The 22,945-nt window shown below is 49.4% G+C and overlaps 1 protein-coding gene across 1 annotated transcript in view; it reads left to right on the top strand.

Moving 5' to 3' along the window:
• The window catches only part of tinc (transmembrane protein tincar), a 139,449-nt gene that overhangs the window by 109,150 nt on the left and 7,354 nt on the right, over window positions 1-22,945 (top strand). Inside the window, exons 9-17 of the mRNA XM_025299988.1 lie at window positions 14,171-14,791; window positions 15,210-15,397; window positions 15,950-16,143; window positions 17,477-17,979; window positions 18,421-18,622; window positions 19,905-20,037; window positions 20,382-20,432; window positions 21,229-21,435; window positions 22,069-22,930. Coding sequence (XP_025155773.1) covers window positions 14,171-14,791; window positions 15,210-15,397; window positions 15,950-16,143; window positions 17,477-17,979; window positions 18,421-18,622; window positions 19,905-20,037; window positions 20,382-20,432; window positions 21,229-21,435; window positions 22,069-22,930 — 2,961 coding nt within the window. The remainder of the gene's footprint in view (window positions 1-14,170; window positions 14,792-15,209; window positions 15,398-15,949; window positions 16,144-17,476; window positions 17,980-18,420; window positions 18,623-19,904; window positions 20,038-20,381; window positions 20,433-21,228; window positions 21,436-22,068; window positions 22,931-22,945) is intronic.

The following is a 22,945-nucleotide window of genomic DNA, read 5'->3' on the forward strand; positions in this document are numbered from 1 at the left end:
CGATCATAGTCTAAGCATAATAATTACCTCAGCACAGACTTCAACGCACCGTCAGAATAAAATCGATAAAGTCGCGTCGCACAAATGCACGCGCACGGACAAACCTTCATAAAAAGACACCCGCGAATCTCGCTGAGAGAATTAATGAAAGTGCGCCAAGTCGAAAGGAGAAGCATTCGGTGCTAAAGATAATATGCTCGGATGAAAGCGAAGCGAACGTTACCGATGCGTTCCCGTGAATTTCGGATTTCCCGCATTTCCAATGAGCATTTCCCTTTCGTATTTTCCCCATCCAGTGCCTACGTCTCTCACGCTATTATTCCGCGAGCTCGCGAACAAGGCTGCACGGCTGAACGATATACGAGTAAGAAACTGTCTCGTATTACACTGGAAGAGAACGATTTTTCAGCCGAGCGCAAGGGGGATGATGGGGCGGGCTACGCCGGGTGGGTGAACTCGCGCACAACGCGCGGACTTGCACCGCGCGCGCGCGCGCGCGCGCGGGGTAGAATCGGCGGCCGTAGTTTCGCAGTAGTACGAGTCAACAATTCACATGGCCGGACGGACAGACCATTGCCGCCGCCGCGGCATATGTCAGTCGGTGCGTTCGAGTGCTCCGAGCGCGACACGAAATTGCTCTCGCCCATACGAGTACTCGAAAAATAGGACGAGCGAGCAGTGCTTCAACTGTGCGCCACTTAAAGCACCACACGTGCATTATACGATTGAGCTCACGGCTGTTTGACGAGAACAGCCTTCTACATTTGAAGTACGTTTTATTCCTTCCGCTTTAGGACGACGGCGATGACGACGACGACGACGACGACGACGACGATGATGACGACGAGGCACAAAAGCCGGAACATAATGAAATTGCTAATAATTCGGACCGCTCAGACTGCCGCTCGATCTGGCGGCTGGCGTAAACGTCGATAGATTTTATGCCTCGTTAAAAGCCGCCCCCCTCGTTAAATTCGGCTTTAAATTTGGATCCGACATATGAGAACGCCAAGCCAAGCTCGATTCGGTGAGACGCACTCGATAGATTTCATTAGCCTCGTAAATCGGGCAAATTGCCGGAAAGAGATCGCCGAGATACAGCATGAAGATAACTCATGGCGCCTACGTGCAGTTATGCGAGTTACAGATTTGGAGTCACTCCTATTCCGGGATAATTGAGTCATTCTTTTCGTGAGTGTAAGTCAGATGGCAAGAAAACTAATTCAACTCGATTCGAATGATTCCGAGCGTAATAGCTCCCTGATTTGTGAGAATCGATTTTTTGATATCCCCGATTGACTATATAGCATTTGAAGCGGAACTCGTGAAAATTACGAGTTTAATCCGCCTTTTGCTCCACCATTCTAGGTTAGCTAGGTCCTCTCTTTCGATTCTTCATTTTGCAGCAGACGCGAAAAGAAAGAAATTGCGTTCCCTGAGAGGAAGAGCGCCGTTGTTTCAAATTATCATTGCAAATTATCATTTTCGAAATCGATAATGCCGAACTACGCGAGCGAATACTCAGTTACCTTGTGGCGAAACTTCAAAGTTCCGAGCCGGCTAAATTAGAGTTTAAAGAATCGTATTCTCTCCGCGCGGTAATGGAATTAGCGTCGTCTTAATTTACAAAGATCATCCAAAGGCTCTCGCTCGTTGCTAGCGGAAGTTTCTTGAACATACCGTCCGGCGTGCTTATAATTTCTTTTGTTACGAGACGCCTCTCTCGCTCCCTCCCTCTCTATCTTTCTCTCGCTTCGCACTTGGGAAGAAGAACACGATGGTAAGGGGCGGACAACATCTCTCGGCGACAACGGGCTTGACGTTCATTAGTAGACTATCGTGCAAAACTATAGTACACAAAGTTGTTTGCCGAGTTAGAATGAAAAGTAAACATTTTCCTTCGCATCCCTAACCGCCGCGCCTGCAATGGAGGCAGTCCCTCGGTAAACGCTTTCGCCGATGTTATCCACCATCGCAACGTCTTCGCGTGTAAAAATCGAACGCGATTCCGCGCATCGTTGCTTCATCGAAAGATACTGATCGTTCGATCAGTTTCGCGAGAAGAATCTTGCCGTTAAAATCCACAATTTCATCTCTGATCTTGTCAATCGAACGTACAACGTCCAAGTTCGAGTGTTATCTAGCGACCAGTGGACGATCTCCACGTTTAAATATTCCTCCGGAGAACGAAATATATATTTGAATTTTCACATTATGAAAATAAGAGGGAAGAGCGAGATCCTGTGGCGGAATGTACACGCGCGCCTTACACGAATAAATCATAACCAGGCGCGGAGAATCTTTCTGGAAGACATTACCATAGTAATTCTCATACCATAATATTGCCGCAGCCGAGCTTCACAGGAAGTATAGCGAGCAGAAATATAATTTCAACGTAATTTTTACATAATTGCAGGACGCGAGAGAATCGACGATCCCAACGATCGATCTTTTTTAGCGCGGTGTGTGACGCGATGTCGCCGCGATCTGCGGAGTAAAGACAGGAGACACGGAATGGAAATCAACCGGTAGCGATATCCCCGCGCAAACACCTGCTTCGGTCTTTCTGCCAAAGGAGTGACTGGCAGATAACTGACGGCTATTGTTCTTGCATGGAGATTCGCGGCCCCTTGCCCTTCCGGGCAAGCGCCTTCGATTCCGTCCGTTAAAGTGAAAACCCGTGTTATCATTATGTCCGATCCCCTTTCCGCGCTCGCGCCGAAGTTGGAAAAACTTTCGGCTCGCTTTTCCGCGCGAAATCTCGCAATCGACGACCGGCTCTGGCCGGCTCTCCGGCGAGGCGTATCCAATTTTCCGCGCGGATATCGGCTGACGCGTTGATTGATTCCAGTGCAACTCAAGAGAGAATTTCTCCAACGTAAACCCTACCGGGGGGTAAAGGGGGCGGCTGAGTGGATGGGGATGACGTCAAAGTTCGCTCATTATACCTGTTGCTAATGGGGATCACGCGCTAATGATTCGCCTGCTAGGAACTTTAAAGGACCGTGAAATGTGAAATTCCTTCTCCTTTCAGTGAGACCGGCTAAACCGGCGCTCGACGAGAGAAAGAGAGGCGGATCAAACGCATCGGAATAATCCGAAAACTTTGCGAGGGCGCCCATTCACACGCGGTAACGTTCCGTTAAACGAGGAGTTTTTCTCCGTGTCCATAATTGGTCGGGATCAATTTGGCAGAGAAACTTACGGAGACGCGTAAAACGAGCGAAGTAACGATAGTCGATAGCTCACTAATGACAACCTCGACGTGGGAGGACGTTACGCTCTCCAAAGTGCGAAACGCCAAGACCATCTGGAGAAAAAAATTAGTTGTAAAAAAAGAAGCAAAACACTCGCTACGCTTTCCCAAATCCCGCCGCGCCGTAGCGCCGGTATGCAAATTATGACTGGCGGCAGCGCCGCATTAATGCATTTTTAATAGGTTGCCAATATGATTTTCGGCGGCGGACAGGACGGGAGGGGGGGGGGCGGCGGCGCACAGTGCGTGGGAAAAATGTGTGGAAGTTTATGACGGAAGTGGAAAAGAGACAGAGGGGCAAAGTCCAGTATTATCGCGCGACACCTCCGTAAATCGCTCGTCGTCGTCGTATCGTTTCAACGACGATCTCTCGTTATCGTTGCGAAATCAGCGTGCGTTGACACGTCGCGACCCGAACGCTTCGTCCGACGACGAGAGGATCATTTGTACACAATCGCGATTCCGCGGCGCTCGGTCTCGGCTCTCGGTCGCGAGTAAAATCGAGACACGCGTTATAAGTCGCGAACCGCGAAGTAAATCGCTGCGGGGTGCTGCCCCGTCCTCTCCCCCCTTACCCCGGTCCACCTCCGGCAATCACACGTATAGTGTGTTTGAATATCGGAATAAAAAGGTGCGGGCGGAGAGTGTGACGGGCGTGCGATATATTCCTCGACGGTCATAAATATTTAAGCTGCTCGATCTGCGTCCCCCCCTCGTAAATGTATGGATGAAACATTGCGCGCCATGAAACTTTCGAAATCACTCTGGGGCGGGGACTGAGAAGAGACGTGAGTGGAAGCGGGGGTAGTAGTCGCCACCGCCGCCGCCATAGTTTGTTGATTTTATAAACAACAAAAAAGTTGTCGGACAATATACGTCCGCAGTATACTTTGTTGTATCGTACGTCCTTGTAACACGGGATTGCCGCGGCTCTCTCTCCCTCTCTCTCTCTCTCTCTCTCTCTCTCTCTCTCTCTCTCTCTCTCTCTCTCTCTCTCTCTCTCTCTCTTCGCGACAAGGGGAGAAAATTAGCTCCATGTTTCGTGATATTCTTGTATTCTTTTATTTCGATGCTCTCTTCCTCTTTTTCTCTCTCTCTCTCTCTCTCTCTCTCTCTCTCTCTCTCTCTCTTTGTCTAGGGGCGGGGGGAGCGGCTTACAGGGTCTAGGAGAGAAGGGTAAAGCGTGAGCACGCTATCCGAAATACTGGAACCTAACGACACAGATCGAAATGCGCCGGGGTCACGCGACATGCGAATAAGCGTAGATCTTCGGCGGGATTTCGCGACATTAATAACGGCGATGTCGTTATCCGATTTTGTTTAACGCGTAGTTCCGCGTCGAATCTCTTTCTATGAATGTGTTTCCCTCGCTTCCTTCTGCCCCTTTCTCTCTCTCTCCCTCTCTCTCTCTTTCGCTCTCTCTCTCTCTCTCTCTCTCTCTCTCTCTCTCTCTCTGGCGCGCGTTTTCTCCCTTTCTTTTAACGCAAAAAGTTTCACTCGACGAATCCCCGACACATGAAAATCCCGCTCCCTTCGTATTCCTAATTTTCAGGATTCGCGCAGAACATTTCGCGGAAGTATATAAACTGCGTGGTTTCGATTAAAATTCATTAACCTCCCTTTGTCGCAAAGTTTTCTCAAGACCGCGTACTTGAACCTCCCTGCCGCGCTAATAACCCGACGGAGAGATAAATCTTTACTTTTTCCTGTCCCCCTTTCTCCTCCCTCCTTCTCTTTTTCTCCTTTTTTCTTTAATAATAATACCGACAATAAAGTGGCCTCCAATTTTAACTGCGTTATCGCCGCAAAAGTTCCGCGCGATGGGATGAAGAGGCGGACGGGGGGGATGTAACCGGGTAACTTCGTCCTGGCTACGTCCTCGCTCGTGTATTGATCGGTCAGGTGTGTGCATACAGTTTGCTGCAGGATTTCCCGTTCGTAAAATCCCTCCTCCTTGAACGACCCTCGTCTCGTTTAAACCTTCGAAAGCTCGCGGCGATTTCTGTCCCGTTTCGTTCGTAGAGAATTGATGCAATTTCGCGGCGTAACTTGCACCGACGTGTACACGCACACACCATCGCTCTCGCTCGCCGGGCGGTATTTTATACGAGCCGAGAGAAAGACAGAGAGAGAGAGAGAGAGAGAGAGAGAGAGAGAGAGAGAACGAGAGAGAGGGGGGGGAGGGACCGGATTTTTATCTCAAAATACAAATGCGGAGCGCGATTTTTAATTAAAAATATACATACGCGAATAGCACGCAGTAACAAGGTGTTATGATATCCAACACGCGAACGGCTGTAAAATGCGCACATTGGTCTTAACAAAAGAGCATTGTTGTAAACGCGCGTATATATCAACTAGTTCCGCATTAAAATAACATTAATCCCCATTCGCGCGGAACATTTATTCGCGCGCGCGTGCGCACACTCTTTTCTCCTCGAGGGGGATAAAACGCGCATATTACCATAATAATCGTAAATACAGAAACCGAGTAGTTAATCAGATACAATGCGCGTGTGCGTGCGCGCGCGCGCGCGCGCCCGAGAACAAAACGTGCAAATTACGTTTCGTCAGGAGTGAAATGCGTATACGTATAAATGTATTAACCAACCAACTGGTAGCAGGGGAACGCGAGAGGAATGCGTTAAATAAATATCTCCCTCTCTTTCTCCCGAGGCTCCGAGGATCCTGCTCCTTCGCGCGGGCAACAAAGCCACGATAATGGAGGCTGAAGTAATACCGATAATCTCAAACGCGATCACTTATCGAATGTTAGAAAAAGCTCGCGCACTCGCGCGAGACGCCAGGAAGGTGTGCGCAGGATGCCGGCGAAAAAAGAATTCAATAAGTATAACTGCACCTGTCGTAAATTATAAACGACCCCTCCCGTCTCTCTCTCTCTCTCTCTCTTTCCTCCCCTCGCTAGCCTCATGCACTCACGGGGCGGAAATGACGTGTACGCGAGCCCAGTAAGAGAGCGTAAGGACACCCGCGGCGACGGCGGCAGCGGCAACGGCGAACGAGGAAGAACGAGCGCGGTACCCCGTCGAGTCTTCGAGAGCCCTTCTCTTCCTCCCAATTTTCCTTTCGTTCTCCCTTCCTTCTTCGTCCTTTCCGCAGGCCGCTGATTCTGTTTGCTCTGTGCTGTCCTTTGCGGGGTTGATTGCAGCGCGCCGTCCTCCACGGCTCTATTCCGCGCACGTTGACCATAACCGAATTAACTCGTAATTAGTTTACATAAAATTACGGCGACCAACTCCGCCGCCCTCTTCGTGCCTCGCCTCGCCTCGCCTCGCCTCGCCTCGCAGGGCCCGGGCCGGCTCGGTTCGGCCTCGCCGCGACCTCTCAACCCTGTCTTCCGGATCGACCGACCGATTACACCTATGAGGGCACCTGCCTTTCGTGCACGCCGACACGCCGACACGCTCGAGAGCCTATCGCCCAGCTTGCTACGCAATTTCATTATCGATGATTTAGTTGAACGCATCTCGCGTCGCCACCGTCGCGCCGCGTCGGCGATGGTTTATAAGCTATATGATGCTCGCTCACGCGAAAGGACCGAACTCGGAAATGTAATTGTCGAGGATCACCGCCGAGTTGGCCGCGTCTCCGTCCTTCCGCAGGTCTTCGCGGATCTTCGCCGCGGCGCGGCGCTCGTAAATGTTTCATCCTCACGCGTGCGGGCGCCGAGTCTCGCGAGATCGATCGAGCGGTAAACGATAACGCCGAGCGTAACGCTAAGAGCAGCAACAATGCGGCCGCTCGAGAGAGTATCTAAATAGCGGCCCTGTGGAGCTTGCAGCCATCACCCCACTTGAGCTTCCAGCGTCAAATGAGCCTTTGATGTCACGTACTTTACTTAGACGCAGCTTCACGCCGGTTAATATGATTCCCCCCCTCCCCCGTTTCGCGTTTCGTTCCTCTCGCCAATCCCGGCCCTGTCAACGCGATTCGTTTCCATTAATTTGCCGAAAACATATCGGAGAGAGACGAAGGCGCGTAACGAATTATTATCTGCAATTTTCATCGGCAGCCGAGACTCGCACACATGCGTACGCACGCGTATACACACATGCATATACATGCGCATCGACTGGCGTATTTTATGGCCATTAAACGGCTGTTTTTCATGTTTTTCATGTTTACATTCCCGGTGCTGCGATCACCGGGCGATAATCAGGCGGGCAGACAGGCACGCAGGTAGGCAGGCAGGCAGGCAGGCAGGCAGGCAGGCAGGTCTACGGTGTCATAATCTGCTTGCTTTTTGCACCGCGAAAATATTAATGGCGACAAATGCAAGATGTCACACGCGCGCGCGTCGCGTCATGCATATATACGAGCGAGCGCACGCAATTCGTCGGATAGCAGCGCACCTCTCCCGCGATGCGCATCTCATATTCATGGACTCAAACTCGGTGCAACGTGTGTTTCACGGGCAATTCCTCCGACGCCCGATATCCTGTAAAATATGCATCGCGTTATCATTACCGCTGCATATGCGCGGACCTTGCTGTGGCGCATCACGGAAGCATCATCCAAACGATAATGCCGATAACACACTTTGGCGATACACCGCACGAGCGTAATGCGCCTTGACGTGAATTATTTTTACCTCGCGGGATACGACGGGTACGAATATGCAAAGCCGCAGGATACACGCGCGCGGACGCGCCGCGCCGCGCCGCGCCGCGCCGCGCCGCCCGCAAAATCGCAATCGGAATCGCGGGACGTCGGAAGGCGAGAGAGAAATGGCCGTCCTCGCGCGATTTTACACGCGAATCGTACGCGCGTCCATCGGGACCGGACAGGGAAGCAACGAAGCCAGCAATTTTACCTTCCGCACCGCTTACCTCGCCCTCGCCTCGCCTCGCCTCGCCTCGCCTCGGCGCGGCGCGGCGCGGCGCGGCGGTGAGAGAATATTCCACGAGGAGCGATCTTCTCATGTTTTTCTTTTTTCCTCCCTTCTTTTCCATTGCGCTTTCACATAAAGGTCAGCTCATTCGGTACAAAGCACACCGCGACTAATATGCAATATAACCAATTAAAAATAGATACACAGCGCAATCCGCCTCGCCCCCCTCTCTTTCTCTCAGCTCGCGCCCTTCGCCCTTACGGAGCGAAACGCTCGTAACGAAAGTCGGCCGGCCGCGGAGACGCGCGCGATCAGCCCGTTACCGCGCGCGGCACAGTTACTTTTGTGTCTACCGAGCTGGAATACGTCGGCGTGATAACGCCATTACAAAGGTCACTGTCGTGACCCTCCCGTCAGCGGCGAGAGAAGTGGGTGGCGTTCGGGGTCAGGAGCTGTGTGTGCTGCAACCTGCCGACGAGCTACCCTCCGTCTCGACGGCGAACTCTCTCTCTCTCTCTCTCTCTCTCTCTCTCTCTCTCTCTCTCTCTCTCTCTCTCTCTCTCTCTCTCTCTCTCTCTCTCGCTCTCTTCGTGTATTCATGAACTTGAACGTGACTCTAGCGACTTCGCAGAGCGGTCGCATCCGGCTTGCGACGCGTAGGAAACTCGCGGAAAGAAAAGATTGCCCGGCACGCGAAATCGGGATCCGCTGTTTTCGAACTCTGCGGCTTCTGCGATGAAAAATCCTTCAACCCCGGCTCGTCCCATTGTGTGCGTGCACGTTTCACCTACAAAGTAGCGTGGCGTGAACTTTTATGAACGCGCGTGGTGCGCAAATTACTGGCATTTGCGCCACGCTGCAGAATGACCCCGGGGATATCTTCATTTCCAGAGGAGCCAAAGAGAGGCGGAAGCTGCGAGCCAGAGTTCATTCTGTTATCGCGTTTTATCGGTAAACAGTGCGGACGAGCTGCGGGCAAAGTTTAAAGAGGCCGAAGGCTCATTTGCAAAATGTTTGGCGTTCATAGCGCATTGTTTTCTCCGCGCTGCATCGCCGCACGATCACTGCACATGTGATCTCGTCGCTCTTTACCCCTCGTTAGTTTCCGCATACGATGGCCCCCGCGGATTGAATTCCTTGCTCCAACCACGCAGCCGAAATAATGAAGTCGCGCAAAACGCCATTTATAATACGAATGCGCGATGTCGCGCGATGTAGAAACAGGCAGCTGTGAAACAATGCGACAGCTTCACGACAAAGGCGGGACAATGCTCGAAAGCCGCGCGATAATGAGGCTCATAAGCCATTAAACACGCAAAACTGCCGATTAAATGTGTCCACCCTGGAATGCAAATTTTATCGTCTGCGGCAGTTGTGTATGATATAATTACACGCGCGAATTGATAAATTTATAATGAGGAGGCCGTGACGCCCGCGCAGTCACGGCTTACAGCGAGATGTTTTTATACGCGCCCATTAAATGCGCGACGTCGAGCGATCTACATTTTAATTAACCGAACCTGCAGCCTCGCGTGACTACTAGCCGCAAACGAAAGATCGACCAACTGCAATTTCCGATTTATCACACTTTTACGCAGAGCCGCGCAATACACGCATGCTCCCTCTCTCTCTCTCTCTCTCTCTCTCTCTCTCTCTCTCTCTCTCTCTCTCTCTCTCTTTCTCTCTCTCTCTCTCTCTCTCTCTCTCTCTCTGTCGCATTCCCCGTATTCAACAGTTGTAGTCGTTACGGGAAGACCGTCCCAACTCTGAAGTCCGCCTCCGAGGAGAGAAATAAGTCTGAAAGAGAGGAAGAATTGTTCTTCCTCTTGAGAGATACGTTTGAAGAGAAACAACTGTACTTCCCCCCCACTGCTATTGACGCATCTCGGATATACAGTAGAGTAACTTCGAATAAGAGACGGTAGCTCGATAGCTCCCTATATATGTACCTTATCGCGAGTTCAGGGATTTGAAACAACCTCTCCTCTCGACGGGGGCTAAACCGGACGCATTACTTTTCGATCCAATTTAGCTCGAGTCGTGATAACAGAGTTCCGACACCGAGACACTCGTCGCTTACTTTTTAGCTTATGTTTCAACCGCGTAGAGTTTTAGCGTGTATTCAGAGGACGGCGAAATTCAGGATACAAGCGAGAGAGAGAGAGAGAGAGAGAGAGAAACTAAACATACGCGGCGCGTATATTTATTTTAACAAAATTATCATCACATCTCCCATGCGACCCATTTTCTCCTTCGTATTCGTAATCGCACGCACGGCGTCGTAATTTCGGCACGATTAATCACGATTGCCATATGACATTTGCCTTCCTACAAAGAAGGTCGAATGAAAGCGGCGTAATCTGACTTAAGGCTGCAGTATACCCGCATTTTTGTCCTTCTGCCGGCTTAACCCCTTCCCGCGTCGTCCCCGGTGGGATTAAAGATACCGAGAATGCGGAACCGCGGCGGCGAGGGAGGAAGCGCGAAGGGGCCACAAGGTTGGGAGAAGTTTAATCCCTCGACTGTAATTACGCTGTATTCCGAGGCTAAAAATATTTCGAACCCCGGGCAAGAGATAGACGGGCGGAACGTAAGGGACGGTCAATTAAGCGCGGCGACTTTGTACCTTCGACTGGATTTGCCACGTGATTTTCGTTCTCTCAGCATTCATCGTTGTTCGGCCGCGAGAGGAAGAGAGGCAGAGAGAGAGAGAGAGAGAGAGAGAGAGAAAATGGCGAACGCTCGGGCAAGTAAGCGGAATCTCGACTGTTTGCGCGCTCATTTTAATCCGCTAAATCCGACAGCTTGCAAAATTTAAGCGTGTGTCGCGCGGCATTATGTAAAATTAATGATATGTAACCTATATAAGTTATATAAGCGGCAGAAGCTCGGATTTGAAATATTTTTAATATCCATGAAATATCATTAGCGTTAACGAATAAAATATCCGAAATTACACAACACGTTTCTTGTGCGGTCGATCCGCTGTCCTTTCCCCGAAGGAAAAGCGCAGAACGTGCGTTACTTCATCAGACGCAAACGTCTGACCAGTTAATCAATTAATCGATAGTTGATATTATTCGACGTGCATTTGCACATTGCGTGCGCAATGATGCTCATCTTTCTTTGATTCTAATCTATCGGCTGCCGTCGAGCTGAAAAACATCGGAGAAATCGATAATCATTGGTCTGCTTTTTCCGCGATCTGTCGCAAAGAAGTTCCGCAGTCTCGTCGTTCGGCGGCCTCGGCGTAAATACAATTAAACTGTAATTATTAACGTCAGCGCGGAATACAGCAGATCGCCGGCATTGTTGCAAAATTATATTCGAGCGAATATTACGTCAGACGGCGCGGCGGGCGGAGTTTTCGCATGCGGGGCTCTTTAACCAAAACCAATTACTGAGACGGGCAGATTTAATTTTCCGCCGGCGATAAAATTAATTCAATACCATGTTCATATATATATATATATATATATCTGCAGCGTATGGGATTGGCACAATGAATTTCATGCTGGCAGGGACCAATTAGCGATACGCGACCGCGCTACACAGGCGTTAAGGCGCATTGATAATGGAAGTGAAGGATTAATCCCTTCGGTAGATGGATGAGGGAAGTAGCAGCCTGTTGTGTCTGCGTTATCACGACCGTGAAACCTTTTTCTCGAAAATTATTATATCTCGCCTGAATGTCTCGTGTAATATTAACAAGAGTAGCAACATCTAATCTCCGTAATCTCTGCTCGTCGGGGGAGGGGGGGGGGCGGCGAGAACCTGCCGTGTGCGATTTTCACCTTCGATATCCGTAAACTTTCGTAAGACTTATTTATACGCGCGTAATAAGCACGTCTTACTGCTCGTGCTACATTTGAACCTCTTTCTTTCTTTCTTCCTTCCTGTCAGAGCCGCGTAACGTTTGCAGATGCGCAGTAATAACGGACCGAGAAGAGAGCGACGGATATTCGAATAATAACGCCTTCGTGAGACATCAAGTTTCGAAAGTACACAAGGCGTGAGGCAGGTGCCGTCGATTAAACGCGCACCGTGCTCGAGTGTGTACGGCGCAATGTTGCGTATCGCAGCGCGCAGTGTCAAAAGTTCCATCGGTAAGCTTGTAAATGAAAACGCGCGTGGAAAAAAGGATCCTGCGGCAGCTGGATAATGGCCAAGGACCTCGTTTCTGGCGGTAACGCGGTTATCATCGGAAGTATCGGCTGGAAATATTAAAGCCACTATTAGTCATTGTAAGCGTCGGTGCGTCATTCGGCTTGCTGAACCGTAACTGTCACTTTCCCGTCGCCGATAGCAGTCATTCGCGAAAAGGAAATTGACCAGAGAATTGTTTCGTTGGGCCTCTATGCGTCCTAGCATCTGCACGCTGCGGCGAAAGATCTGTCGATAATATGTCCTTTTGTATTATCCTACTCCTTGCTCTCTGCGATTTATACTACAATCTGTATTCTGTGTCAAGTGAGAAGCATTTAAAACTGCTTCACTTTTATTGAAAGCCAGAGATCACACTCGACGTTGCCTCGGGAAAAATCGTTAGCCGCCTTGGGAGAGGGCATCTTTTTCTTTTCTCGCTTTTAAATAGATTCTCCCTCCATTTTATATATTACGCGAGTTAAATTCGCTTCCCTTCTTATTATATCGATTACCTGAGGCCTGAGAGAACGGATAAAACATCGTTCGTGTGTAATCGTGGTTCAATGGAACCGAAAATAATCACGCGAAGTTCAAAGGCAACTAAAGGCGCCGGAGAACGGAGAGAGCGAAGCCAATAAGAAACAAATCAAGACAAAAACGAAACTTAAGGGGCCGCGGGAAGTCTTACGATAAATCGCGGTAGGGGGAAAAAGAACTTACCAACGCGAGAAAAGAGGCTGTGGGGAGGGAGCGAATTGTTCCGGACAGGAAATCGATGTATCGGTATTTTCTTTCGCTCGCTTCAATATCTATTCAGAGCTTTTTTCTGAAACCTCCGTGAAAGGTGACGCCACACTCGAGTGAAAGTCTAACGGACGTCGGCGAGCGAGAGCTAAATCAAATTGTAAATTTCGTAGAATCGCATTAAAATTTAATGCGATTAAATCGCGCTTATCAGCTGCGTGTTGCATGACGATTAAACAAATTTTCATTGTATCCTACAACGTGGATTAATCGAATAATCATTATGATATTTATAGAATTCTACCGCCCTCTCGCTGCATAATTAAATAAATATATGTCTATTGTAATGTTACTTTTATAATTGTATCGTCGACGCATTATTAATTATTGCGTTTAATTATCTACATTCAAGAATCATAAATTCGAAGTTATAACAATCTTGTCTGTGTCTTTGACGACACAATGTCTTCGTTAATTCTCATTTAGTCGCGTGACAATCGGATACTCCCCCGCCCACCTGACCGACCGTCATAATCAAACTAAATACCCAACGCAGACCCAATATCACGGCCAATATCAATGACGACATTTATCTTCTCTGAAACACTCCGCGACTAGACTGCTCTTCCGAGGGTCACTCGATCGAAGGAAAGCTGCCGGCGCTGCCATTGTCGTTGCCTTTTCAAGCTCGCCGTCGCGTCGTTTTACTGTATGCAATAAAGTCGGTTATAAAACAGGATATTGCGAAAAAAAAAAAAACTCATCCGGCCAAGTGGCCGGCGGATAATTGAATTGAGCTGGCTTCCGCAACGAAAAAAGAAAAAATTGGGCGATCCGCAAAGCGACAGGACGCATTAGAAGATGAGAGTTCCAACGCGCGCTCCAAGGTTTAACAAATATTTGCGCATTATTTGCGGAAAAATGAATCGTAAAAATGTCTGATATAACCGATGAAACGCCCATTTCGATGCGACTCGCGCGCGCGCGCGCGTCTTCGTGTTATCAATTTAAAAAACTATTCAATCGCTTCAAACTTTTCGCATCAATCGAAGGTCTTGAATATCCGGAGAATCGTTTCTCTTACAATCCTCGTCCTTTCCTTATCGCCATAATATTATAAACATAATATTATAAACAACACAGAAATAAATATTTTGCTTCATCACGTCTAGACGCAATATGGAGGACCGATCTGGACTGGGTGGTGATCCATCGCGATCGTCTGGTGCTGTTGAGCTTCATGAACCCGATCGGCAACCTAAGCACCTTGAGTGGCACGATAACTCCGCAGCCCTTCGTAACCTTAACCCCGGACGAAGCCGGCTTTAACGAGGACCTCGATGAGCTCGCCACCCCGACGTCCGGTCTAACGAATATCGCGCTTCCCGACGCGGTCGAGACTCGAGCCGCCGGCGAGACGACCACGATGTTCTCGATGATCATCCAACCGATCGCCACCAAGCCAACTGGCGCTGCCAGCTCCGCAACGACTACCGGCAAGACAGCCACGACGGCGAGCACAACGAGTACCTTCGAGGCAACTTCGACGGCCCAACCGAAGACGACGGTGTTGCCGAAAGGCAGCACCGCCAGACGGCCGACCATGAGAACCATCGTCAGGAACGGCAGTTCGAAGGGCAGGTCAAAGGCGAAGAATCTCACGAGGGTATCCACCACGCCGAGGCCTGCCAGAGCGGCCGGTGGGAACATGACTGCGCAGAATATGCCGCTGACGATGAACAGTCTGGCGGATCTCGATCATCCCGAGAATCTGAATCTGGAACTGCAGACAGGTAAGCTTGACTTCGTCAAGCTGCACGCTGGATCTCCAAGTATTCGTCCCCCCCCCCCGCCCTCCCCGAAGACTCGAATTCGGCGAGGCGGTTTCAGGTTGAAAATTAAACACAATACATGCGTAAACGCGCGAAAACGATAGAAATACAATTACCAAAAATGAGCCGAAAGCGCTCTTTGTTCCGGCGCGATGACCGTATGAAATATTCGCAAAACGATAAGTTGGGGGCGAGGGGGGGGGGGAATATTAGCGAACATTTTGCATGGCATTTTTTGTCAATCGTTCGTTTTCTCGCCGCGTTCGTTTAATTCGCCCGGCTCTCTATCGCGTGGCACAGTCGACGAATAAATATCGCGAAAATATCCGCTTGCTGAAAACGGGATTATTTACGCAGCCGTGCGCGCTTCGTTTTTCAGCCGAATCATACGGCCCGATTACTCTGGAATATCTGAATTACGCCGTCGCGCTCGGCGTATACTCGGTAAGATATCCCGCCGTCTTCTGGTCGTGCAACAAAGCATTGGGCACAATCTTCAGTCTGCAGTTGGTCGTAAATTCAGCGCAAAGTCTGCTGGCTTACGCCGGAATGTCTGTCCTTTACAAGGTAAGCAACGCAAAGTATTCGACGCCGGTTAAAACTCGCGAGGAACTTCTCGCCGTCGCTGACGTCTCAGTCAAGTCTTGTAGACTTGCGGCCACCGTCAGCAACTTGATACAACAATAACGAAGAATCCGAGAAACGTAAGAATTCTTACGGGAAGTATACACCGCGACATCCGATTTCGCGTTTTGCACGATCGCGGTTGATCGTCACGACGGCGAGAGAAAATCGTTCTCGAAATCGACGCGATCGTACAAATTTTCCGAGCGTCGCATGAACATGAAATATTACAACTTGCTTTCTGTTACAATGACGCTGCTCTGAAAAAGTGATCTATAATTATATATAATTATCGTTCCGTGTGTATATATATATATATATATATATATATATATATAAGATATAAGATATATATAAATTAAAATTGCCGTTTGCACACGTCATTAGAGGAAACAATCGCACACACCCCGCAGAGTCTCTTTGTTTCCTTCTTATTTGTTCTTCTACTCGGCGGCCGCATATTTTTTTTACGAAACATGCATTCGTTTTTTTCAGGTGCAAGTTGTAGGACCCTTGAAAGTCCTGCCGCTCCTGCGTCACCGTACCGTAGCGACCAGCAGTACGATTTCAACGATATTCGGAGACTCCTACTTTCTGCTGAATCCCCACGTAACTCTCGTGCTCTTCGCCCTCTCGTCCCTCCTCGTGCTCTGCTCCAGCATGGTCATGTACTTCTACGCTCATGGCAGGTAAATATTTAGCGTGTTATGCGCAGCGGAGTTTATTCAGCTCCGTACGTAATCGATTAGAACTCCGGCCCGCCGACTCTTTTTGTTGCGAACGAAAATTATCTGGCCCATCCGCTGCTATCAAATAACGGCGAACAAGCGTGTTTTGCTTCGTCGAAAGAGAGTTATACGCGGATTATCACGCGAGAGCGTTACACCGCGAGTCCGCTTATCGGCGAATCTCTTTCCTACGAAACGATCTTAATGCCTTGTTACAAAACGCCGGGACGTTATAATTATTTACCGCGGTTAAAGCTTAAGGCTCCTCCTCGAGACCTCTTTCGAGACCCGGCGGGAGGCTCTCGTCGTAAGGCGCAAAAAAAAAGGAAACGAAGCATTTCTATCGCGGAACTCAACGGGCCCGTGATATCTTTTTTGTTCGCCTCCCGTTTATCCGGCTTTTATTTGACTTGCTAATTTGCTAATTTGAAACAGCACTTGTACGCACAAGACGAGGCCAGGCGTACCTCTCCCTCGATACTGTCATTATTCAGTATAAAACTCAATGGCTTCCTTAATACGTTCCGATCCTTCTTTCTCGGCTTTCCGTGCCATAGGACAAAGGATAGCAATTAACAATATCGCACAGCGTATCTCTTACCGCTTTTATCTTTGAAACGGATAAATTATGTTTAAACGTGAGAGAGAGAGAGAGAGAGAGAGAGAGAGAGAGAGAGAGAGAGCGAAGTGTAGTTTTATAATTTAAAGAATGAAAAAGTCCAATAAAGACGAAACGAGATGTAATAATAAATTTAATTATCTTTGTGCAACAGTCCGAGCCAAGTTTTCACTTGCCATCAATTCAAAGATGCCCCGTGCGGGCGCAGAAACTTGATGTAACAATGTTGCAGAAAATATGGAACCGGGCGAATTTTCTCAAAGCCCTGGAAAAGGGCAATAACGACACCGCGAGAGATTAATTGAATTGTGCAATCACGCGCCGTGTAACTCTTGCGATACAAGCGTATCACTGCAAATGCGCGTAGAAACACGATGACTCGCGAATGAGTTATTATCGCGTATCTCTTCATTCTCCTCGTTTCGGAATGTCGGCGCATAATCGAAACGACGTTCCGATGTTCGTTCTCGATTCGCGTTTATCGATGTAAAATACAATTATCTCGCGATGCAATTTCCCACGATACGAAGCTGCTCCCCCCCTCTCTCTCTCTCTCTCTCTCTCTCTCTCTTTTTCTGTGTCCCTCGGACCACAGGAACAGCTCCGTTCGCGCGTTATCTCGGAGGTGCGCACGGAGCCAATTATAAATGTAAACGTGCGATGTTGTGTGCGCAGATTCACGGCGTTCCTGAATCAGGAGCGCGAACGTCGCGTGATCCTGCCGAAGGACGGCCGCGATGGTAACGGCTGGGTCTACTTCACGCACTGCACCGCGCTGTGCGTGTTCCTGGCGATCGCGATCTGCAGCGCGCCGTTGCTCTACGACTACACCGTGGTGTACCGCGGCAGCCTGGACGGCGCCATCCTCGCCTGCATCATCGGCACGATCCTCCACCTCTTCCTCTGGCTGTTGCTCTGGATCTTCCTCACCATCAAGCAACGCTGGACGTTCAAGCTGCGCGTCACCATCGGACGCGCCACCGTTAGGTCCGCCAGGTCGGTGAAGCTCGTCACCGACGTCGACCTGCTGTCGGCCAGGGATGACGACGAGAGCACCAGCGCGCCCCTCCTCGTCGTCGGTAACGGCAGGACGTACACCATCGCCGATACCTCGCCCAAAAAGGCCATTATGAGCGTCATACAGAAGGCCGCGATGGAGAGGAAAGCGCGATCTCAAGGTAATGAATGTTATTACCAACGAGGATATGTACCTTCGGAACACCTGTGCTTGGAGTTTTCGTCCTTACCGGACAGGTGTATATCAGTCTGCGCGTAAAGACACTTCGTTCGTTCCTCCGACTAAGAGCTCACGGTAAAATTGCTGAAAGATTGCTTTGCACAATTGACTCACGTTCGAGGACTCACATACGAGAACGCGTTTAGTTCTCGCTGTTTTTCTTTCATCGTGTGCCTCCTGCATCGAGCAATTTCGTGGTACCACAAAGCGTGACTTTAAAGTCATATTCCAGTTTTAATCGAGGATAGAACGAGAGGCGTGTGCAAACTGTGCCGCGCGCGTAAAATAAAACGAGCCGCGGGGCTTAAAACTCCGCTCGATCGAGAGTACGCGCGACTAACACCCCGAGGGCGATTTATCGACTTTTGCACGTCCGTCGCAGGCGGAAACGCCGATGGAGTCGACGGGGAATCGACGGCCGACGGTGACGAGCAGATCTACTGGCTCAGGCCGAAATTACGCCCTTCGCCCGCGCAATCTCCGAACGACACCGCCGGCGCGCCGACGTCCGACAAGGGTTGGCTGAACAAGAAACTGAAGCCTAAGGTCACCTTTAACGACCTGCCTAGTACGTCAGGCTCGCGGTAACTACCCTCCTCCCTCCTCTTGGTGTCTTTGTGTATCTGTTTCTGTGCTTGCGGCGCGCTCTGCTCTCTTTCTCTCGCATTCTCACACACCTGTGACACAAGCAGCACTCGTTTCCTTACTGCGCTCGAAAGCGTTTAACGCGCGATGCAATTCCGAAGAGGAATTCTGAAAGGTTGTCTATTTTCTTTCCCGCACGGAGAAAAATATCACATTCGGTTGCTGAGAGAAAAGTGATCGCTTAATTTAGCTCTCCTTTTCAAGTGTTTGGATTCCCGAGTTATATCTTCAAGGCTGTTTTCAACAGAAAACAGCTGTTTCAGTCTTACAGTCTTAAAATCACAAATTTTAGAGAAACGCGTCTTTTGTTTGTATTTACAAAAGAAGATGCTGTTCTGCTCTGAAGAATCTTATAGAACCTTGTACAGGAAGAAAGCCGAATATTTTTTACTGTTCCTGGTGGGAGTAGTAAACTTATTAGAAGATTTGAAGTATATTGCGAGTAAATTTAATATTTGTGGTGAACTTTTGGTAGATTCGCGGATATATAAATTTGTGAAATTCTCAAAACAAGTAATATTTGCTCGAATGCAACATGTATTTTTCTCTGTGTATGCACTTACGCGTTGAAAAAATATCGGGTTAATTATCTGAGACGTATTGAGACGTATTGAGCTTGATTTCGATGAAGCACAACGCGCATCGAAGCTATTTCTTTCTACCAGCTTCTTGCTACGCGCGAAACGTTCACTTTACCTGAGTATGATTGGCACGCGTAATCACGTTCTCCCATTCCACCTCTTGCCTCTTCCAACCTCCTCTCCTCTCTCTGCCGATGTAATCAATGTCTCGTCTCTGTGAGTATCAAATTCGAGAATTTCAGACTAGGATTGGCATCGAGAGACGCTTCCTTATCCGAGATCAGTATTTCTCGTCGTCGCGTGCGTCAGTATGCAGATCGCAGAGCTTTCGTGAACTCCTGTTTGCTTCACCTACATGGGCGTCCGTATTCTATTCCGCTTGGTATACGGTATCCAACTCTCTCTCTCTCTCTCTCTCTCTCTCTCTCTCTCTCTCTCTCTCTCTCTCTCTCTCTCTCTCTCTCTCTCTCTTTCGTTCTCTCTCTCTCTCTCTCTCTCTCTCTCTCTCTCTTTATCTTTCTCCGTCACCGTTTCACTATATCTCTTTCTGAACTTCGAGCTTTGAATATCGTCGACGATCGTTACATCGTCGCATAAGGGAATGAGACACCTCTCTTGATTGCTCTCGATTGATTTGCAGTAATAAGGGAAAAGCCAGACGAGGTGTCACTGACGGCGGGCCTGATGATGACGGAGATTACGCCACGTTACGTGAATTACCGCTGATCACTTCGCTAGATCCGGCCGACGACTCCACCTCCGAAGAGAACAAGGTATGCTATGCATGTTCCGATAAATCCTGATGTATCCCGATTCTCAATCTTCATTTTACAAGCAAAGAAACATACTTTAATCACTTTTCCCACGCTCTCGCAGCATCGGATTTTCTTTCTATGAAAGACGGATCTTTCCTCAGAGTATATTAACGAAGCAGCCGCGGTGCTCTCGGCGAGTCCTTTTGCGAGTTTGTTACTTGTCACATTTTGCAACGAACGTGCGGGACGTATAGAATGTGTTTTATTCACGTTACCGTGTTCTATTTCTCTGCACTCTGAATATGCTTCCGTCGCACCACCTGCTGCTTTTAATCTAGAGATATTCTTTTCGCATTTGACAGCGGACGAGATGGCCGATAACACGTAGGGACGGTATACCTAAATTCCGAAACGTAAGACACGCACAAGATTACTTTTTTTTCTGTGCTTCAACGTAACACCGATTAACTGCGTGTGTGCGTGTGTGTGTGTGTGTGTTCTCCGTCGTCCACTAACAAATCTTCACGATGGTGACGTGTGAAATTGATCCGAACAAGTGGACAATGAAGCACCAGACGATCGATTATTTATAAAGACGGTCGCGATATTATCATTGCATAGTACATGCAAATAATTTTCTGAAATATAATGGGTCGATGCAAATGATAAAGGAAAACTCGATACGACGATATCTATAAATATTCTACGATCGTATTGTTTCGTATAGAGTTTTGGCTTTCGATATATTTCTTTATCGATGTGTGTGGTAGTCTCTAGAATATACCTAGAATAAATTTTTAATTACCACAAATTACTTTATTTTTAGAGTAACTTTTAATTCATATGCATAACTACATATATATATATATATATATATATATATATATAGAGAGAGAGAGAGAGAGAGAGAGAGAGAGAGAGAGAGAGAGAGAGAGAGAGAGAAAAGTAGAGAGACACATACTTCCACTTAACATTTACACGTATGCTAAAACAGCTACGAAACTTTCGCAGCTTGGCAATTAGTCGCAAATAGTTGGCAGTGTTGTCGCAAAGCTCAATTTCAGAGCACGAACACACACACGAAACAACTGTCCCGAAAATTTTTGCCCGCTCATATTCTCATTTCTCGCGCGGCATGAAAACGAAATCTCCCCCGGTCTTCGCACGAAGCTGCGCCCGCGTTTACTAACGATGCCGTCCTTTTGACAGTTGCTCGAGTGCGTGAACGACGATCAAGTGACTTACTACGCGAGTGCGAATCGCGACCTACAACCGTCGGAGGGTGATCCTTCGCCCCTACTCACCCCCGACCCGCTACCCGATCCCGCAGCGGAACCGCTTCCGCTGCCACCTCCGACTCCAACCTCCGCACCAACCACCGAAATTGTCACGGCGCCACTAACTACAAACGCCCAGGTACTAACAACCTTAACACGCAACCGTCTAGCTCACTTAGACGAGAGACGCGAGATCGTCACTGCGCCAGGTGTCCCTCGTGCAACGAGACGTTTATTCGAATTAACGTCGCCAAACGAATCTCTGTCGGGATAGAATCTCCTCGCAGGTAGAATCACGCACTGACGATCTCACTCCTCGTTTGTAGTGTTCGAGGCTTTGCATGCGACTCCACACTTATTCCTCCGTACTCCTGTGCGTCCAAAATTGAAGTCAAGGAATGCGTTTTACTTCACATCTAGCGAGACTACATATATTTTTCTACGACAATTTCTCTACATCATTTATGTGTACAATTATCAGAGATGTGTGTATTATACTATTATTATACTATATATTATCGTTATTAGTGAGAAAGAAAAATTTTGTCTATAAATTTGTTAACGCATTATTCGTAAGTACTCGTTTGCTCCTGGGTATTTCCCGAATACCAGTAGATATCTTTGCAACGTCCACATAATGCTAACACTATACCGACATCCTAGCAGTTTCAAAAATCTCAGTCGCAGCGCACGTATCCCCTCGCGAGACCAAGTGAATACGCGACGTGAATCAGTTGACCCAAGGAATTTAAGCCTCGACGGCACTTTGCAGATGAACGGTGGTCAGACGCCGCGTTGCCTGCGCCGTGCGGACTCTGGGATGCCGCACGACGAGCTAACCCCGCGCTCGGACTCGTCCAACTCGCCGCCCCTCGACGCGGTGGGTGGCGGCGCCGGCTCGGTCGCCGGTCGCAGCAACACCAGCAGCAACAGCGAGACGTCCAGCGGCGTGCACAGCAACGCCAGTAACGCCAGCAACGCCAGCCACAGCAGCTCCCAACGCCGGGCGACCAGCGTGGATGACCTGACCGGGGAGCCGCGCGAAGAACCGCGCGAGCAGTGGCGCAGTTGCTCGCTCCAGCGAGGAACGCAGCCGCCCACGGCGAACAGCACATTCTCACCCCCCAACAGTCGCCCCGGCACCAGCCAGTCCTTCTCCTCACCCCAGTACGTGAACCACGTGCCGCCGTTCACCAACGCCGTCAACAATGACATCGGCGCCGGCTGCCCGGCGGTCATCCTGGAGAACCCGAACGAGGCTACGGTTGTGATCCGCCGCAAACTCTCGAGAACGAAACTGACGGACCCGCTGAACCCGAACGAGGAGCCGTTCGGCCGATCCACCAACATGCGGATGACCTCCTTCACGGAGAGCAACGACATCCGCATACAGGCTTCCTCGGCGACCCTGCCGCACTATCCCACGCAGCCGATCGTCACGTATCCGCATTGCTCCACGATGCCGTTGCCGCACGCGTCTCACAGCGTAGCGGGTGCCAACATGAGCGGCGGCTCCACCGGCAGCTGCGGTTCCGTGCCGCGGCACACGTTTGTGCCGCCACAGGTACACACCACCGTGCCGGCGCACACGACACTACCGTCGCATCACAACGGTGTCAGGCTACTCCACGGCGGCGGCGGCGGCGGCG

Source organism: Harpegnathos saltator, unplaced genomic scaffold (genome assembly GCF_003227715.2).
Source record: "Harpegnathos saltator strain DR-91 unplaced genomic scaffold, Hsal_v8.6 scaffold31, whole genome shotgun sequence".
Classification (NCBI taxonomy): Eukaryota; Metazoa; Arthropoda; class Insecta; order Hymenoptera; family Formicidae; genus Harpegnathos; species Harpegnathos saltator.